Here is a 19,764-nt window from a genome sequence, read left to right as displayed (position 1 = left end):
TATAATCCACTAATAAACATGATGACTTCAGTTTGAGGGGTCTGGTATTGTACACATCTGTCACACCGTCATGGTTTACTGAACAGCAATGGAGCAGAGCCATCGTTAATGTCATTAGTCACACTTGTGCTTTTCCTATTATGACATGTCCAAATGTGTAAATTGCCCACAATAAAGGTTTTTCCTGGCAGTGAAGCTCGTGTCGGAGTGACTGAGGTGTCAGTCACCTGTTGGCTGTGCTTGGTGGCAGAGGAGATCTAACAGAAATGAACATGGTGGAGTTGCTTAAAGAGCAGAAAGGTCTACAGTAAAGGGGCAGAGTGAAAGATAGTTTTTTAATATGAGTTACAAGAATACATTTTTAGGCTTAACTTTAGAGCCAACATGGACGACAAGTCTTAAAAGATAAAAATGGAAATTTGAACATCTACAAGTCAACTGCATGGACAGACTAAATCTGCTGCTAAGGTTAATATAAGCAGCTCCAGAGCTGGAACTTAAAAGTACTACAAATACTTTAATGCTGATGCCTCTGTTTAACTTACATGAGCAAACAAGACCATCAGCGAGGGGATCGGCCATTTCTGTACAATTAAATTAGTTGTTCTTAATGCCTGTCAACAGGACGGATTCCAATTTATCGAGGTCAAATAAATCATAAAATTAGATAATTTCTTTTACGCTGGAGTGCTGAGGATGTAAGACAAAGGTTACCTGATTCACCATCGCCATCTTTTGTCCACAGGGGGCGCCAGAATCAACAGAAAATGAAGTGTCTTGCAGTAGCTTTAATTCACCCTGCTGTGTTGATAATCCTTAATCAGCTGTTTCCAAGCTCAGTTACAGGCTTGAATGAGAGAAATTACACATGATGGCCATGTTGGCCGATATGTATTTTCCTGGCATATCTTTACATCAGCGTTTTCACGATATTATCCCTATAACTGTAGAAATTTTGGTGAAAAAATGCTATAAGATTCATCTTTAACCCTTTTTTCACTGCGTGTTTTGTCACTTAAAATGATTTTTAATGTCATGGTAATCATCAATACTGGTGATCATCTTCATATACATATTTAATCTGTGTGGGATAAATGGGTTAAAGGCTCTTTGTCTCCAGCTGTGGAGTGTCTGCTGTTGGCCACTAGGGGGAAGCATCGTCAAGACAAAAAGAGAAGTTCATCCCAGAAGAAAAAGCCTCATTTGAATTCTGCGCTCCTTCATGCTTGATGAGCTTCACTTCTAGTCCGCCTGTACTTGAAGAATAATTAGACCCCCATAATTATGACAGTGTCTTTGTCCATTTGGAGAAGGCACACAGTAAATACTTAAATATCTGTTTTACACACTCGGAGATCATTAGAACTTATGATCTCTTCAGCACTCAGTTCTGTTTAGAGTACTAATGAAATATGAGTTTACCTTTAGTGTCTTTAACTCTCTTTTCTTTATTATTCTAAGAAGAAATTTAAAGGCATTTTCCTTTAAAATCTGTATTGTTCATACTATTTGAAATAAAAATGGTGTTATATTTATCACTAATAAGGCTCCTACTGGCCCCTGGTGACAAGAATCTGACCAGACATTTTCTTGTCAACTGCTCATGGAGAGTTTAAAGGGTAACACCACCAATTTTACACATCAGAGTGTGTTTACAGGTCTTGGGGAGAACCACTGTAAAGCAACATAGCCACTGAGGGACATCACTGGAGACAGTTTATCAGATGACATGCAGCTTCCTCTGGAGCCACAAAAGGCTTTATAACATGTTTTTCACATGTGCAGTAGTTCTCCCCAAGGCCTATAAACACACTTTAATGTGTAAAATTGGTGGAGTTACCCTTTGAATCCTCCATCAAGCAGTTAACTGGGAAATGTCTGATCAGACTCTTGTCACAAGGGGCCATTGGGGGGTCTTATAGTTCATAGTTTTTGAAGGAAAATGCCTTAAATTTCTTCGTGGAATAATAAAGGAAAGAGAGTTAAAGGACACTAAAAGCAAGAGGAACTTACGGCTTAAGAAAACCTCAATCTGTAAATTTTTCTCCTTGGAAAATTGGTGGAGTAACCCTTTAAGCAGTCCTAGAACAGTTTAAAGTTCACCAACCCTGCTCAGACAAAAAGGAGCTAACACATGACACAAAGAACACCAACAGTCCACGTTATAGATTCTCTTTGATTTTAATTGGACCTTATTTACAGGATATACATAATGTTTCATTGAAACAAGAGTGTAACACTGGCGGGCAAAGCCCTCTTTGCTCCTGAGGTCAAGAGATGGCTGACGTGCTCTCCAACCAAGATGTGCGTACAGAACATTTAGCTGATCCAGGATCGTGTTCAGGGGCAAAAGGAAACAAGACTGCTGCCGCTGTATCAGTGGCTTCCACATGTAACACAGTTTTTCACAGAATCAACACAGTAGGATAATTCAGTCAGTCTTAACGGAGATGAACGGTTGAAGCTCCAGTGTGTCGGAGACGATTCAATATCACAAATTCACCAGCAGCTCGGGGGTTTTTCGTTTTTTGTTTTTACAGCTCCAATGCATTATTGTAAAAAAAGGAGAAAAAAAAAAAAAGTTCAAACAAAACGAAGCGTATGTACAGTTGAACTCAATAGATATATATACATATATATATACATACAATATTATATAAATATAGTAAAATAGATTAAATTACATTGATTTCACGGTCTTCCATAAATAGATGTTGGACAATAACAGTTGGTGATGTGTTAATTTAGTGTTGGAAGCACAGTGCACCGTCAGATGACAGGTTCACGGCTCGACCGGGAGCGAGTCCACGCCGAGCGATCAAGTTCTTCGTTGTGAAACACGTTGAAAGCAGAAAAACTGCGCAACCATACGTAAAAACACTCATAATGTTGTGACAGATGGTCTCCATAGCTTTTTCTAAGTTGTTGTTTGGTTGACTGTGTTTAAGAGCACACCTGACCTCTGACTTTTCTTTCTTTCTTTTCTTTTTTTTGCAAGTTTAACAGGTACATTACAACCACTGCATGTGGTCAAATTCAAAGTATTCTCCCATAAAGAAAAACATTTTAAGTTTCCCACCTCCCCTGAGTGGGGAGGTGGAACTGGAAGGCTCGGTGGCCTCCAGGTTCTCGAAGCAGTAGTGTCGTCGCTGCACACGCTATTCCAACAAGATCTTCAGCAGGTTATAAAGAGTAAATACAGTCGAGAAAAGAGTCCTCGTATGAGGAACTCTGCAGCTCCCAGTGTCGGGTTTGAAAAGGCAGGTTCTGTTGTCTTACACTATGTTTAACGAGGAAAGCTGACACTATAAGCAAGGTTAGAAAACCTTTGTACGAATACTGAATAGGCGGTGTAGTAGGCCTCGCCTGTGAAAACTGACATGTCTGGTTTTTTTTTTCTCCACAAGTGTGCTGAACAGTAAGTGCTTTTCAATATACAAAGATGCTTTACAAATACGTTTTTGGCAAAGTAAAAAAGGAGAAAAAAAAAAGACGACAACAAATGTTGGAAGGAACTTGAGGAGGATGAACTTTCAAGTCTGTTGCCTCGAGTCGATCTTCGGGAGATTCGCGCGCTTCTCTCAGCAGGATTCGTTGTTGCCGAGCTCTGAGGTCACAGCCACACACACATAACACCGTACCTGAGTGTAAGCTGCATTTTTGAACTCTACGACTATGTCATTTCGGATTTGAGGCACCTTCAAATATTTGTTTTCAGCTGTACCATAACTACAAAAGAACAATCAGAAATTAGAAAAAAAACGAGCAAAAACAATGAAAAAAGTTACGAGAAAAAGAGAAAAAACAAGTAAAACACCATCTTTGTGGTCTATAACAGCATACTGTACAAAGTTCGGATACATTCTCTCGGAATGGCATGGTTTTGTCGCTCAGGAAAGTCAAAGCCGAGCATCAAGTGAGTTCGTTGTGTTTTTCTTCTTTTACAATAGTTTTCGATCTTCGTTGGTTGCGCGGTCGTAGCATGCCCGCCGTCGAGAGACTCCTCCCTCCTCCCTCCTCGGCGGGACGCAGCGGGAGAAGCGGTGCTTTAGTGTCCGTCGGCGTGTGCGTCCGTGCTGACTGAGGCGTTGTGGATCCAGTCCAGGATGATGAGGCTCATGCTGCCGATCATGACCATGAAGCCGCATATCAGGAAGAGGGTGGCCTGGAGAGGAGGACGAATTCACATTTAGCTGACAGTCTCAAAGTGCGCATATAGACAGCTTTCAGGAATTCTGCCGGCTCTCTAACATACGAGTGTCGATGTAAGAAGTATCTCCTTACCCCAATCTTTTGCACAGACTTCATGGACTCCTTCTTGACCAGTTTGATGTAGAAAGCCGAGGGCAGGATGAAGATGAGCATGGCAGCAGCAGAGGCACCTATTTGAGGGAAGAAATTTGACATTTTAGTCACGTTTTCTAGGTCTCTTTGATGCTTTTCTTTTAACAGCACTGTCCTACCCATTAACACACACATAGACACTTACCAATGAAGCCAAAGATGTCTCTGATGGTGGGGACAAAGATGACCAGGGCGTTGGTGCCGGCCAGCAGGACCACGGTGATGACGGTGTGGCGGATCCAGCTGAATTCCTTGGAGGCGCACAGGAGCTGGTTGACGGAGGTGCGGATCTACACAGAGAGAGACAGAAGGAGATGGTTATCCTACATGAACGGCTGAGTTCTTGTGGCGGCAGCGATGTCAGATTGGCTCCATCGCCGTGACACTTACAGGGAACAGCACCACGGGGACGGTGAGGGTGACGGCGGTCAGCACAGCCAGACGGACGATCAGCAGGATGACATCAGACTTGTAGACCTTGGAGTAGGTGTGCAGCAGCTCAGGCTCCACGTGAACTGTATCACAAAAACAGGGAAGCAAACATTAGCATGCTAACACGCTTAACTAAGGTGGTAAACAATTAAACATTACACCTACTAGACATTAGCATGTTAGCTAGCGTTACAACGGTGTGTTATTTTAACAATATGATAATCATTTCAGGAAATATCACCGTTTAACGCTATGCGCTAATACACAATTACTATTTTCATTAGCTATTAGCTAATATCAGTTAAAATGAAGCCTTATGAAGTATTTTATGGTCAAACAAATGTTTTACTTTAGCCTAATTTCACAAAACATTACATCCTGACAGACATTGAACTCGGTATAAACTTGAAATATATTTATTTTAATAATGGCAGAATTCAATACTGTAGATAAGCAAATGTACACGGCAAAGTAAATGTCAATTTTCAAACTACAGTATAACTTGATACCGGTTTATTGTTTAAACCCTGATGTTAGCATTGTCAACTTGAGCGTGATAGCTTGTCGAAGTTAGCATTTAGCTTAACCTAAATTACAGCCTCAAAGACAAGCTAGCACGGTTGTAGACTTAGTTATATTTTATGGAACATGCCAAGAAATAGTTCAATATAGTTAATATTGTTTGTGTTTATCTCAGTAAATGTGAAAACACCAAACCTACTCTGGCTAAAAACTTAACTTCAGTAGTATGTGAACTATCTTGCCCTAGTCTTTTTGTATTACCGTCGTTGCCTCCATTTTATCATTTCCATTAAGTTCCTTCACTATCTGTTTTCAAGGTGGCAACCCCCACAAAGCAGGTTGGAACAAACGTCACTGTGATTTCTCAATCCCTACTCGCCCTGACTCAAACTCTGTCTGCACCACCCAAATCAGGTTCTGCCCTGTCATGCCTGTTGAGGAAGTGTTTGCTCACTCCCATGCTGTTGTATAATCAGTTGGACGCTCCGTTATGCGCATTCATATGATGTCCCTGCCATAACAAACAGGAACACAAACATGTTGGCACACTGGCCGGCTGCATCAGGTGGGTTTTTTCGCAGCCTTGCATAACAGGCCTTGTGGATTCTGTTCCAGACAGGACACTGACTGTTTATCTTGGACTTGAAAGCTTCTACCTTTAACTTTGGATGATTGATTACTCCGACATTTGGATTTTGAGTTCAATGACCACTTGTAAACCCACACGGGCAAGATTACATGCCAAGACTGTTCAGCTAAGTAGTGCAGCCACACATTCGGCAAACATCATTTATAGTTTATGCACATTAACTGCAATTGTTTTTGTGGATTGTCAAAGAGACTCACTGTTGAAGGTCAGGTATCCGAAGAGGGCGGCCAGCAGGTACATGATGAACATGGCCAGGAAGGACACGTTGGCAACGCCCTGCATCTTTCTGCGGGAACGGCTGTTTGGGCGGGAGAAGAAGGGATGTTTAATTTAGACACCAGAACAGTTTTTGTGCAAATATGAGACAAACCCTTGAGTTTAAATCTGTTGCGTAATGAAACAATAGCAGTGCACACTCACTCTTTCAGCTCCTCATACATGGGCAGGATGGCAGGGTGGCACACGAAGGCGAAGGACAGGATGGGAACAGCGTAGACAGTCTGGAAAGCAGAACAACAAATTCCAAGTTAGACCCCAAATATCACACAAGATTTTTGTTTCAGTGCGAGTTTAAGTTCTCCAGATGTTCCTCTCACCTGAGAGTTGAAGACAAAGTACTTCGGCGTGCAGGCGTCCTCGCTGTAGTCCACGGCGGTGGTGTTCAGGTGCGACAGGGTGGTGTTTAACACTTTGCTAAACGTCTCGTTCAGAGCGTTGACGTCTTCGGGCAGAGGGCACGGGATCTGGAACTTCTTGATGATCACCTGGAGGACAAGACATCAGATTTCCGGTTAAGTTAGCGAGCGTGTGTTCGCTCATCATGAGAAAGAAAAACCCCACCGAAGCCCGACTGCTGTGAGAAATCAGTTAAAATCAAAACAGTGAATATCTATAACCCAACCGTAAAAGATCTGGAAGTTGCAGCCAAATCTCATTACAATCTATTTTTATGATGTTCCAGAGTTTTATGTTTTACAAGTGTTTTATTGTCAATGAATCCTGCTCCGTCTCTGTTTGGGAAGCGAGGGGAGCCACAGATTCCATGGAAAAACTGAAAGTTGTTCTCAGACTCATCTGGCACAACAGCCTGGCTCATGTGCCAAAGGGGATGTGCCGGAAATACGTGTTTGTGTGGTCGTGCGGTTGTATGTGTGATGAAGGAGGAAACGGTGGGTTTTACTCACCACAATCAGAAAGAACACCATGCAGAGCAGGGACAGACCACTCGTGTAGCCGAGGTAACCTGAGGGGGAGAGGAAAAACACAAACATGAGCTTCTGTTTTTAATGAGAGCAGTTTTATCACCTCACTCTGAGCTGTGAACAGATTTTTTTTTTTTTAAACTGTTGCACACATACCAGTGCGTCACTACCCCTTTACCAACCCTTTATAGACACACACACACACACGTTGCTTACCCAAGTTCCTGAGCAGTGACAGCGGCAGGATAATAGCAAGCGTCACCAGCAGCACCAGGTAGTCACCGTTAGTGTACCATTCACTGAAACACAGCAAGACACAACATGTCAGTGATGCAACTTAAATGGGCATGACAGCAGTTTTGGTTCAGGTTAATCGTCTAGAAGAGTACAACTCGCCCTGTAAAAACAGTTGTGCATTGTCTTCTGTGGCTCGGGAGGAGCTCTCTGAAGTAACCCTGATGATGTCATCATTTATGGGAAATGTGGGATCCAGTGATTTAGGGGCTGGGCCCGTTCATCAGAGTTAAAATCAGGATATCTCAGCCCGTGCTGCATCGATTCTGACCATTCTTTTTCTAACCTTTCTCTCACTGGTCCGCCTACTAAATGTCAGTGCAGCGCTACATCAGTGGAATGTCTCTTTAATAACATACGTCTAGATTTTGTCTTTGTTTCAGGCTCGGCTCAGCTTTAACAGCATGTATATATCTAGCAGCTTTGATCACATGCAGACATCTTTCCGCGAGCTGAAGAAAAACTGAATAATCAGCACCACGAGCAGACTTTTCTCACATTGAACTGCTTCGCTGTCAGAATTTTCTTATGCAATCTTCTGATCAAACCTTTCCGCTGCCGCTCTGACGCGTCTCGTCATGTCCTGTTTTTTACCAACATCTAAACGTCAGCTGACACAAGCTGCCCTGCGCAAGATGACTGCATCGCTCGCACAAATGGATTTAACAAAAGCAGCACTGAGCAGCAGAACCACATAAATCTTTTAAACTTGAAGCGAGGTCGCAGTGAGCTCATCCCCCCCCGCGCTCTGTCTCGATGCGGCACCGGCTGCATCTACTAAAAGGGCTCTTTGAAGGGCCGTGAGGAGAGACCGAGCACTGTCCGTCCCTTTAAAACGTCCACACACACACACACACACACACACACACACACACACGCACACACACACACACCCTCCCTCTCCTCAAACAGAAGGACAAAGACGAGGCTTCCCCTTCCCCGGCACTCAGCACTTGAAAAACAACCGGCAGCCATTTTGCCTGATGTGCCACTTCACCTTGAGTGTCTCAGCCAGGCGAGGCGTTCACACCTCATTTAAAAATGACTTGTTCTTTGGGAGATGCCGGTTATATCACCAAAATCTCACATTATTTCGAGGACTGACCTCGCAAACACTCCGTTGTAGGTGTGTAAACAGTCTGTGTTGACTTTTGGTTAATAGTTACACCTGAAAAACCACCACCAAAATCTAATCAGATGATCTGGTTAATCTGTCCTCAGATTTCTTGGAAATTAGACTTGTTGTAGAGTTAATTCTGTTAACTCAGACAACGTGGATGTTCTTTAAACGTATCTGTGTGTTTTCTGCTCTAGATGCTGCGAGATTGTCATCTTTACACGCTTATTTCCAACTTTTTCAAAAGAAAAACACCAAGTACTGATGACAAAAAGACATAAATTATGAAAATTAAAGGAGGAAAGAAGAGTTTTCCGCCACTAGTAGCACCTAGTGGTGCGTACAGAGACACTTTGGTTTCCACTTTTAAACACCTGCATGTGATCAAATGTATTTTTCTGAGTTTGGAAGCCAATGTAACATTTGGTAACTCACCCATTGCTGGCTCCCATAAAGGATTGAATGACGATGGGCAGCTCGTATTTGACGATGTAGAGGTAGCTTGACATGGCTGTAAAGACAAAAACACTGCATTCAGTATATTTCCACATAAAACGAGCCAAGTCGTGTCCATGAAGGAAACTCCACAACAAAAATAGTGATCTAATATTTGAGATGGAAGTGTTCAACACATTCTCGCAGGATGACTCAAGTTTTTACTGGAAGCTGCTCCACATTCCCAAAAACACACACTCTGGCTTCCATCGGCCAACATCTGTGCTTTTCCTTTTTTTTTTTTTCCCCTCATGCAGTCAGTTTAGACACAGAGGAACAGTGTTTTAGCTCGTGGAATAAACACATGGTGGTAGCAGGTCAATTATAGTTGCATAAGGCTCTCTTTGCCGTTAAAGTGCCACAGTCTCTCACCTCCGATGTTCTGCATGGTGATGCAGCAGGAGGCGGCGAGTTTCCCCGGCATCCCGAAGGCTTTGTAACCCAGCTGCTCGTACACCAGCGCACCTGAGAAGAAGAAACACGCAAAGAAAAGATTTAGCGTTCAGAAAGACTTCGAGAAGCCACCGGGAAGGTTTGGATACACGACTTCCTGACGGACTCACCTCCTTCGTTGGCCGTCTTTAGCAGCAAGTGGACAGAATACAAGGAGAAGATGGCGACGGCCATGAGGAGAATCCTGTGAACAGACGAGAGGGATCTTTAATTTGATGTTGGATGGGAATTACAAGGAAAAACAGCAAAATCAATGATGAACTGGTCCTGATGGACGTTGAAGTGCAGTCTTACACGTGTTATTCTCTACAATCAACGCCTCTATTGACTTTAACAGCCAATTCAATGACAAATGTATTTCCCTGACTGTGGTAAACAAACACATTGACATTTAACTGCTGTGAAGGTTAGACAGTCCTCCGCCTGAGCGGCACAAGATGTCTTACACCAAATCAATTTGCATGTTTGTCAGGATACTGCTGGTCAGTGAAGGACTATCACACCTTCGAGTCTGCAGATTTCCACGACCAAGTCATAAAAATCATCTGATGTGACGAAAAACCTGCATTTTCACACATTTTGTCAGCCCGATCAGCAGAGACCTTGAAGGCAGCATCAGGCTGCATGTTCTTTGTCACGAGCAGCGTCAGCAGGGTCGCCAAGGACGAGAGGTTTCCCTGTGCGGGATCCTCTTAGCGACCTCGGGACGCTGCCGAGCCAGCACAGCCTGTCTGCTTATTAATAGTCCAGGTGAAAATTAATCTCCGGGACATTTGAGCCCCGTGCTGTAAAGATGCAGCGCTTCCACCCTGCGTGTGAATGTCGCCTTTCACAGTTGTCACTAGGCAATTTGAGGGGGGAAGCCATCCCCTCTTGTGAGTGAATGGACCAAATGCATCCCCCCTGTTTATTCCCTTGTAGCAGAGAGAGTTCAGTTCGGTAGTCGCAGGTGAACAGAATGAAGCGGGCCCATCCCCCTTCTGACAGTTCTTATCGAATATAACAAATATGTGGTTTGGATGACCTTTCATGGAGAGTCGATTTGTTCTGCTAGAGGTTAAGAGCGCCGGGCCGTGTGTCGAAATGCAAACAGACAAACCACGTAGTAGCTTTTAGGCTTTTGTAATCCCCAACTTCCTGACAGTGAACCACGCTGAGCTCCATTCATGATCTCCCGTACGTTAGCTCTCCGTTTATGTAACTCTGGCCCAAATGCGGTGGGATTAGCTCGGATAAGCCGCTTCTCCTGCCACTCCCTGTGTTTGTAAACTGACATACGAGTGCCATTCGCAGCTGCCTTCCTTCTTTTACTGCTTCTACTCATGTTCTTACAGAAAAAGACACTCTGCTGGGGTTTCTTTGGCTGATTTCTGGATCCTGACCTCTTTAGACAGCATGTCTTATGTGTGATTTAAAGCAAATTGGTGTTTCTGGGCTGAGAAATGTGACAATGGTGTAAAAACACCCAAATGCGATGGACAATGTGTAGATATTGTCATCTGAAATTGCACTTGGTGACCAATAGGGGGCACTCTCATGAAAAATACATGATTTGCCTTGAGGAGAACTTTCCTTTTTTCATTTTTCCCCACTCAAAATGAACTCTCTCCGGTTTTATCTACAGCAAACATGACAGCGAGTACTTCAGCTGTTGAGATGTGTAAACTTTCGATCCCAGAGTGACCTTGACACCACAGACAAAACCACACCTGCCTCTGCTGAACACTGTGGTGGATTGTCTTTACTTTGAACCAGCTTCTATGACTGTAGTGAAACTCCAAGATCTGCATTCCTCGAAGGTGCTTTGCAGGTGCCTGGGCATTACCTCCAAATCCCCCCTTTTTTTTATTCTACCTCAGCATGTAAAATGTAGAACGCTTTGAGTGGAGAAAGACTTACACAAAGAGGGCGATGCCAGTGTTGGCCATGGCGTAGGACAGACCCAGGATGCCACTGCCCATGATGGCGTTGCCCAGGTTGAATACTGACATGCCAAAGGAGGCATTGCCCTGGTGCTGTGGAAACATTAAAGGTTAAGACATGAGGAAAAACTGATCCAAGAAGGATAAAAGCGTTGATTTGTAGATAAGAGAGGCTCTTACATATTCAGTCTCATACTTCTTCTTGCCCAGGTTGTGTTCAGGGAGGAAGTTTTGACTCTCTGCGTCGATGTCAGTGTAAGGGCTTTAGAGGAAGAAGAGTCAGATACATGAGCAGCAGTCACTGCAGCAGGAAAGGAGCTATTTCTTTCTAATATTTTGCTCGTTCACACATATTTTTTTAAACTCAGCCTCACCCGCTCAGTGGGACCTTCTTGGGACAGTCCTGGTAAGTGTACTCATTGCTGTTGGAGCTGCTGCTGTCTTCCTCAGGAGAGATGTTGAAACGGCTCATCTCAGTCTTGGCAGTGGGCTGTTTCATACTGCACATGTCAGATCAGAAAAAAAACAACACTTTTATTTATTTATTAGTCATGTTATTACGCAACCCTGCCACCTGCGTCACGCCGTTATTATTATTTTTTATTTATTTATAGCTGTGCGCGCACCCGTTAGAATAATCAATATTATAGTGAGCGGGCGCGCCGCCGCAGCTCTCTCTCTCTCTCGCTCTCTCGCTCAGATCATGTGACTTCTCTTCGGAGGGGGGAGGGGTGGTGATGGGGGGGGTGAGTGGGTGACGCACCGGCAGTGGAAAAATACCAGACCGGCATCCGAGTCCACCCGACATCACCTCAGCCCCGCTGTTGAAGCTGAATGACAAAAAAAAAAAAAAAAGCCGCAGTACGCACCCGCTGTCTGTGCGCACATGTCCCTCCGAAATCTCATGAAATGCGGATAAATCAGGGTGTGTCAGCGCCTTGTTTCCCCTCACATTAGATTTATTAGACATTTTATAACGCTGAACCACATGACATTAAGGCAAAAGGCGTCATGTGGATATTATAATAATCTAATATAACATCATATTTCTCTCTTGGCTGAGTGATCAGCACATGTAAATCCAAACAGAGCCCGAAAGGCGGAACCCCAGACGCATTTAATGACATTATTTCCACAGCCGGCTCGGATGGAAACAATGGCACGTGTTGTCTCTTTATGGGCATGGCTCTCCATTTTGCGCAGAGGCTCGCGCTCAAGATTTCCTGCCGGCTTTGTATGATCACAGCCTTTTGTTTTTAAACCACACACACACACGCACACACACAAACACACGCTCACATGTCATCCTTTACATTCAGATTGAGGTTAATTATTATTATTGTGGAAAAGCCCGTGGCACATTCAGACGTGAGTCCAGCACTGCAGCATCACTGTCACACCGCTTCATTATTTATTTATTTGGACCAGGGCTGACCTGGTAAAGAAATGAGCTTCGGGCCTTTCAGAAGGACATTTCTGTCTCTTTACAAATATGTGGACATCTAATCTGACAGGAAATACTTTGAAAAGTGACTAATTAGCCTCAGAGAGCTGGCAAGGCATCTGCTTTACATTACATAAGATTCAATTCATAAACAAAGACAGATCACGAGGAGATTATTGATATGTATGAATAAAAAACAATAAAAAAGGAAGATGTTGCCATTTTAAAGCTTTGAATTGTCTCTCATAGATTGTGCCGCCCACATCCGGTAATATCTGACAGACAGTCGGTAAATGATAAGATTCCGGCATTCTTACCTGATGAAGATGTGGCAGGATGCCTGTAAAATCCGTTCAGTAAAAAAAAAAAGAGACAAATGTCCGGACGATTTCTTCTCAAAAGCCGACTGATTCCTTGAGTGTATTTAGGTAGGCTATCAATAAACTGACAAATGAATGAAGAGGGCCTATTTACCAGGCAGGATCTGGTTCAGAAAGCCGAAACAGTTCAAGTCACAGAATTAAAAAAAAGAAGAAGAAGATACTCTTAGAATAAAACCGACCGATGCGTAAAATCAGAAGAATTTAAAAGATTTGCTTCTAATTCAAATTCCCAGAGATGCGCTGCGCTCGGAGAGAGGACCCGGTTCTGCTGGAGGAGGGGTGGGGACTCACCCTTTTATAAAGATGAGCATTGCATCAGCCCGGACCCACAGGGAGGAAAGGAGAAGGAGGGGGGAGAGAGAGTGTAGGCAGGGGGAGGAGAGGAGGAGGAGCAGCCTCACTCGTTTGGATGGAGGAGGTGGAGACTTTTTTACGCGCAGCGCTGGTGTGGGCTTTTGTATACAAACAGAGCGAGTGACCTAGAGACTCTCCCCTGGAAAACCACAGGAATCCTCTAGTAGCTTTTACAATGGGTTTTATCAAGGAGGTGTAATGAATACTATGATAATAACAGGTGAGATCAAGGTAATAGGTGGGTCATCATTACTACAGACTGTAAATGCCTAAAAAAAGATTTGATCATGAAATTGCATCAGATTCTCTTTTAGTCATGATATGAGTAATAAACCCAGAGGGCAGTAGTTCACTCAGTCCCCCTTCATCAACACTAACCCATCATCTTCCAAACAGGCTCATTTGATTTGATTTTAAGCTGGATGTTACGGCACACTATTCATTATTTAAAGTGTTAATGTTTAAAGCCCGCAGATGAACCGCAGAGCCGCCTACTTGAAGGCAAAGTGGTCTCAAAGTGTCCTGGATATGTGTCACTGCTCATCAGGGTGTGAGTGGAGCTTCAAAGCAGACCTCCCTGTCCGAAGGAGATTACGCACACACACGCTGTCATGTGACAGCAGCGGTCATCCTGATCCTCATTCACGCAATTAGCGCCCCCCCCCCCCCCCCCCCCCCCCCCCCCCCCCCCGCAGTCAGGTGTGTGTGTGTGTGTGTGTGAGTGTGTGTGTTGGTGTGTGTCCACCCGCAGCACAGCTCAAGTTTCCAGTTTGTTATTAATGCCGCTGCTGTGACTCAGAGACGTGCAGGATGTTAGCTGTCAGGCCGGTTTCTACACTGACCTTTGTCTCCATACAGAAGTATAACAGTGACTTCTGCTGCTAACACACAGTGACTACTACTACAACTACAGCTGCTACCACTAGTACTTTATACACTACTACTACTACTACACAGACTGCAACTAATTCTTGGACCCTTGACTACTTAGAATTTATACTTCTGCTTTGATGACTACTCATACGGCCTCTTGTACTACTACTACTTCTTGGACTATTACTTGTACTTGTTCTACTACAACAAAATTGCTCAACTACTTCTAGTACTTGTACTACTACTATTACTTCTATTCACACCAAATGTAGTACTTTTACCACTATAACTTCTTTCACTTGTAGTACTATTTCTAGCACTTGAACTACTACTACTACTACTTGGACAACAACTGCTACTAATATTTGTTCTACTACAGCACATTTTGCTCATACTACTTCAAGTACTTGTAGTACTACTTGTAGTCACACTACTTCCATTACTTTTACCACCACTACTTCTTTTACTCTAGTACTACTACAATGTCTGCTAGTGCTACCATCACTACTACCAAAACTACCGCTACTTGTACGTGTACTGGAATACTTGTACTTCTACTACCGCTTCGCTTACAACTCATATTATGTGTAGTACTTGTACTAAGTTTTGCTCACACTACTACTACTACTTTTACTTCTATTAAGACTACTTTGAGTACTTTTACCACTAGAACTATTTTACTTGTAGTACTGCTTGTAGTACTAATTCTAGCACTTATACTACTTCTGTGTCTGATAGCACTACAAGTAACACTACTACTACTACGACTACTACCTGTACAGGTATTTCTACCACTACTACTACTACTGTTACTAAGTCTAGTACTTGTAGTACTACTATTACCTGTTCTACTACAACAAACTATGCTCACACTTGTCCTCTAGTACTCTAGTACTACTACTACTACCACGTCTGCTAGCACTAGCACTACTACTACTGCTACTTCTATGACTACTCTCAGTATTACTACTGTTACTGCTTGCATCAGTGATGACCTGTCATTAAGGTGTAATGACCACATTGCTGTCATGGTTCTGTTTATATACTCTCAGGGGTCAGGTTCAGGGCTGCGCATGCTCATGGACACTTCAGCAGGGTGTGGGATCAACCCCGACTCACCTGAGTTCCTGAAGCTCAATTTCAGGACAGGATGACTTTAAATAAAAAGTTACCCATGATGCACATTTAAGAATGAATGAGCAGCAGTCCAGTGTGAGGCCAGCGTTATGAATCTGCCTCAGTTGGAGGTGAAATGTCAGCAGCTGACGATAAAGAGATCTTTCTTCTCTGACACATTATGCAACATTATTAAGTATTTAGCTCTTGAACCGCTTTACAAAATGTTTCACGGCCGCTTTACAAAATGTTCACGGCCTCCGCAGGCATTTTGGCTTTCTGATCTTGTGACACGAGTAAAAATTACACACATACCACTGCAGAAAGTGAACAGCTTGTAGTGATGATGAGACAGGTTTTGGAATGTAAACACTTTCACAAAGCTGTGCAACTGTCCTACTGTCTTACAGCGAAAACATTTCTCATGTGATGCCGCCTTTTTTTCCTTCTTAGTACATTTAAATAATTTCCCCTTTTTTTAAACGAGGCGGTAGTTAAACAAAACAGGAAGAGGTGGTTTCTGTTGCCGTATCTAAAAAGTGAAAGTTGTTGGTGGAGAATAAACAGTGCCCTGTTATATGTTGCTACTGTCACTGTTATGCATTTTTCTTTTGGTTGCACGTGGATTTCACTGCATTAAATAAAAATGTTTTCGAGAATAAAAGCCATGACATCTGGTTGGTGCTGAGTTGTGATGGAGGAATGACAAGAAACACGGTCACACTTTATAGTAACCATTGATAATAAATGGGGATGTTATAGTCAATAAATCATTAGTTAATCATTAGTTAATAGTTACTTCACTGTTAACAATGTAATGTATTATAAACCATTTATTAAGCAAATGTAAATGTTTATAAACATCAACTGCAACTTTACAATAACTAATATATTGTTTCTAAAGCATTATTCTTTGTTAACATTAAAATAACTTTTAACTAAAGTTAAATTAACTATAATTAATGATGCTTATTATAAAGTATATTATAAGTGTTACCAGAAACACTATAAACTTAAACTCAAATGCATCTCACTGTATTTACAAACATGCTGCTCTCTCCAAAACCATGTGTAGGTGAATGCAGGTATCGCTGATTCATTTCACACGTGACCTTTGACCTAATAAGGGAAAACGACATACCCACACACACACACGGACACATGGACACACACAGATATCTACTTGGTGTAAAGGAATGAATAATTCAAAAGGCGACACATTCATGAGTGAAAGGACACTTGTGTTGATTCTCTCACTCTCTGTCCCTCATGATCTCTCTGTCACACACATACACACACATACACACACACACACACACACACACACACACACACATATTGTGCATTCCTCTGCCCTCAGTCACACATGAGTACGTTTGTGTGTGGCTCTCTGAGTACGAGCCTTTGTTTGGGGCTTTAGCTCGACCCAGCAGATCTAAGACGGATCAGGAAACTGGGGCGGGGGCAAGGGGTGCAGGAGAGGACGTGGTCTGAACACCGGTGCCTTGTTACCCTGCCGTCCACACATGTAAAAATTCACGCACAACATTTCGCTCTGACGTGGGTGACGCCAGCAGAGCCGGATCTGGTCCGGGGTCCTGGGAGCAGTCTATGGTCAGACAGGTGGGAGAGGGTATGAATGGAGGCTGAAACTCGCCGGCTAACACCAAAACTACTCCTCCCGCTTCGCGCTACGACCCTTCCAGTCCTTACTTCCATTATTTTTGTTTCTATTATGCTGAGCCGTGCTATTAATACCGCAACCACCTCTCCAAATGCCGCTACCAATAATGCTGACTTTGTCATGTGGTGGCTCACAAGTACATAGAGAGCCAATTCTGAGAAGTTAGGAAACAAGGCTTTCACTGTAACACTGTCTGCAGTGAGGCTCTGCTCGATAGCATTAATGAGCTGCCTCCGTCTGCAAGCCCACAACAATGGCGCTCGGCAAACTTGTTTGGGTGTGTGCATGTGTGTATTTGTGTGTGTGTACATCGAGGCTTGTCTTAAACAAACACAGTGGAGTTTGTCTGCACACACCTTTGCAGAAATGATCGCAAGTGCAGACATCAATTTTCTCAGGCTTTTTCATTGTGTTCGTGGCAGAGGAGGCACATCCTGTGACTATCTTTGAAACGAAACCACAGAGGTTTCACAAGAAGCAACAACACACTGTCACTGACAATCAAAATGAAGCTTTACCTGAAGCTTTAATACATGGAAATATCCCAATTACGCGTTCGTTCACTGACTCATTTTGCAGTCAGGTGGGAATAATGCCATTTAAACCCCGCTGTCTGCACCGTAATACCCTGCCTAAACAAAGATACAAGTCTGAGTCTGCTTCCGTGAACGTGAAGTGAAAAGGTCACCAAAACGCAACCCAGGAAACAAAAACAAAAGGCTGGTCCTAAAGAAGACACAGATGATATTTAATAGCCAGTAGTTCCTCATTTTTGGAGATCAGTGCACTAAAGGTATGACGTGCAGACAAAAATTGAGAGAGTGACATTTTGTGAATTACCATTCACCATTATTATTATTTACTTCCTTGGTGAGAATAAGATGAGAAAATAGCTTGTAGGATGAATCACTGGAGCTAGGAGACGATTCTCTTAGCCTAGCATAGCCTCAAGACTGAAACCAGAGAAAAAAATAACTAGCACTAGTAAAACCACAATTTTCTTTTGTTTGTTTTATTTCCACACATTAAACATTAAATGTTAATCTGTGAGATTTAGAGGTGATTGTACAGAGACTGTTTTAACTTTTGGATAGAGCCAGGATATCGGTTTTCTCTTGCGTCTAATCTTTATGCTAAGCTAAATGTCTGCTGGCTCTAGGCTTCATATTTAGCCGGCATACAAACATGCGAGTGGTAACACATCTGATTATCTGATATCTCATCTGATTTTTGGACAAAATGCAAAAAGCATATTCTTAAGTGTCAAACTACTCTTTCAATCAGCGAACTATTGATTCAGTGCCTGTTGTCAAGATCTTTTAGTCGGGCTTTTTGTAGCTAGCTAATCATCATCTGGCTCTAGCTTCATATTAGCTAGTGCACAGACATGAGAGTGATATCAAACTTCTCATCAAATTTTTTGATAAGAATGTGAAAGAACATATTTTCTGAAATGTTGAACTACTATTTCAGGAAGCAAATTATTGATGTAGTGCCTGCTGTCAAGATCTTATAGCCTCTTAGTGGCTATAGTAGCTAGCTAATCCACTACTGGCTCTAGCTTCATATTTAGCTAGTGAACAAACATGGGAGTGGTAGGCTATCAATCTTCTTGTCTAACTCTGGGCAAGAATAGCCTGTGAATGAGCGTTTCTAGCATGAGCTACTCTTTTCAACAAGCATTGATGCAGTGCATCATGCCAAGATATTCTCTTATCCAAGTCTGGCTTCTGAGCCGTAAAACATTAATCCTCCCCCCCGACTTGTATCAATCAATACTAATGATAATTAAAAAAAAGGACTAGATACATTTTAGTGAAATAAACATACTGTATTATAAACTTACTCCCAGTGGCTCTATACCGCCTCTTAATTTGAGAACAACTGATCTAACCGTGGCAAAAAAAGAAAAGATGCTTATTTCCCCCAAATTCTAAATCATTTGTTAAGTGTTCCCTTGCATATTCAGTAAGTGTGAGGAATAATGTTTTGAACCAAAGCAAACTGCACACCTGTAGATAACAGGGAGGGAGAGTCGGGGTGAAGGACCTCCAGCTGTAGACGTTTGCTCGAGTATTTACCTCCAGTAGTCGACAGACAAAGCTCAGGCCTCCCAGAACAGGATCATCGACATCTGTATGTATGGCAGGCTGGTCAGACTTGAAGGATGAGTGACTTGGTTTGTTGTTATGACTGGGGTTCTTTCAGATCCTACACACCCATCTCCCTCTGTACATTCCATACTCTCATACTGTACAGTGTATGTGTAGTGTAGCTGATTTCCTCATAGCAGCTACAAGAAGGATTACCTGCAACATCAAATGAAAGATTGTTGGCAGTAGACAGAGGAGCCTATGCTTACATTTTCCAAAGCAAAGTTTTACTTTTGCCGTCATATTTTATGACTGATATTGCAGAAGGATCAGCGAAGAGGAAAATAATAGAAATGGCCGAAGAACAAATAAAAGAGACGGTGATAA

At 42.8% G+C, this 19,764-nt stretch overlaps 1 protein-coding gene across 1 annotated transcript; it reads right to left on the bottom strand.

Moving 5' to 3' along the window:
- Nucleotides 1-2,162: 2,162 nt before the first annotated feature.
- slc38a2 (solute carrier family 38 member 2) lies at nucleotides 2,163-13,527 on the bottom strand. The gene is made up of 16 exons (XM_073480441.1): nucleotides 13,192-13,527; nucleotides 11,805-11,930; nucleotides 11,611-11,692; nucleotides 11,408-11,523; nucleotides 9,619-9,692; nucleotides 9,428-9,520; nucleotides 8,996-9,071; nucleotides 7,366-7,448; nucleotides 7,132-7,190; nucleotides 6,544-6,711; nucleotides 6,368-6,447; nucleotides 6,145-6,245; nucleotides 4,735-4,859; nucleotides 4,490-4,634; nucleotides 4,285-4,382; nucleotides 2,163-4,165 (listed from the first exon to the last, which is right to left on the bottom strand). The coding sequence occupies exons 2-16, from the start codon at nucleotides 11,927-11,929 to the stop codon at nucleotides 4,049-4,051; spliced, it is 1,542 nt and encodes a 513-aa protein (XP_073336542.1). The 5' UTR covers nucleotide 11,930; nucleotides 13,192-13,527; the 3' UTR covers nucleotides 2,163-4,048.
- Between the last annotated feature and the right edge of the window lie 6,237 nt (nucleotides 13,528-19,764).

This window comes from Pagrus major, chromosome 14 (assembly GCF_040436345.1).
Source record: "Pagrus major chromosome 14, Pma_NU_1.0".
NCBI lineage: Eukaryota > Metazoa > Chordata > Actinopteri > Spariformes > Sparidae > Pagrus > Pagrus major.
Note: the sequence above shows the minus strand (reverse complement) of the source record. Positions and strands in the feature narration are given on the sequence as shown.

Excerpts from the sequence above, each read along its gene's own strand:
- slc38a2 (XM_073480441.1), bottom strand. The coding sequence starts at position 11,929 with ATGAAACAGCCCACTGCCAAGACTGAGATGAGCCGTTTCAACATCTCT. Across the intron at positions 9,693-11,407 it reads ACTGGCATCGCCCTCTTTGT|GATTCTCCTCATGGCCGTCG; the intron begins GTAAGTCTTTCT and ends GTCTGTTCACAG. Across the intron at positions 9,521-9,618 it reads AAAGACGGCCAACGAAGGAG|GTGCGCTGGTGTACGAGCAG; the intron begins GTGAGTCCGTCA and ends TCTTCTTCTCAG.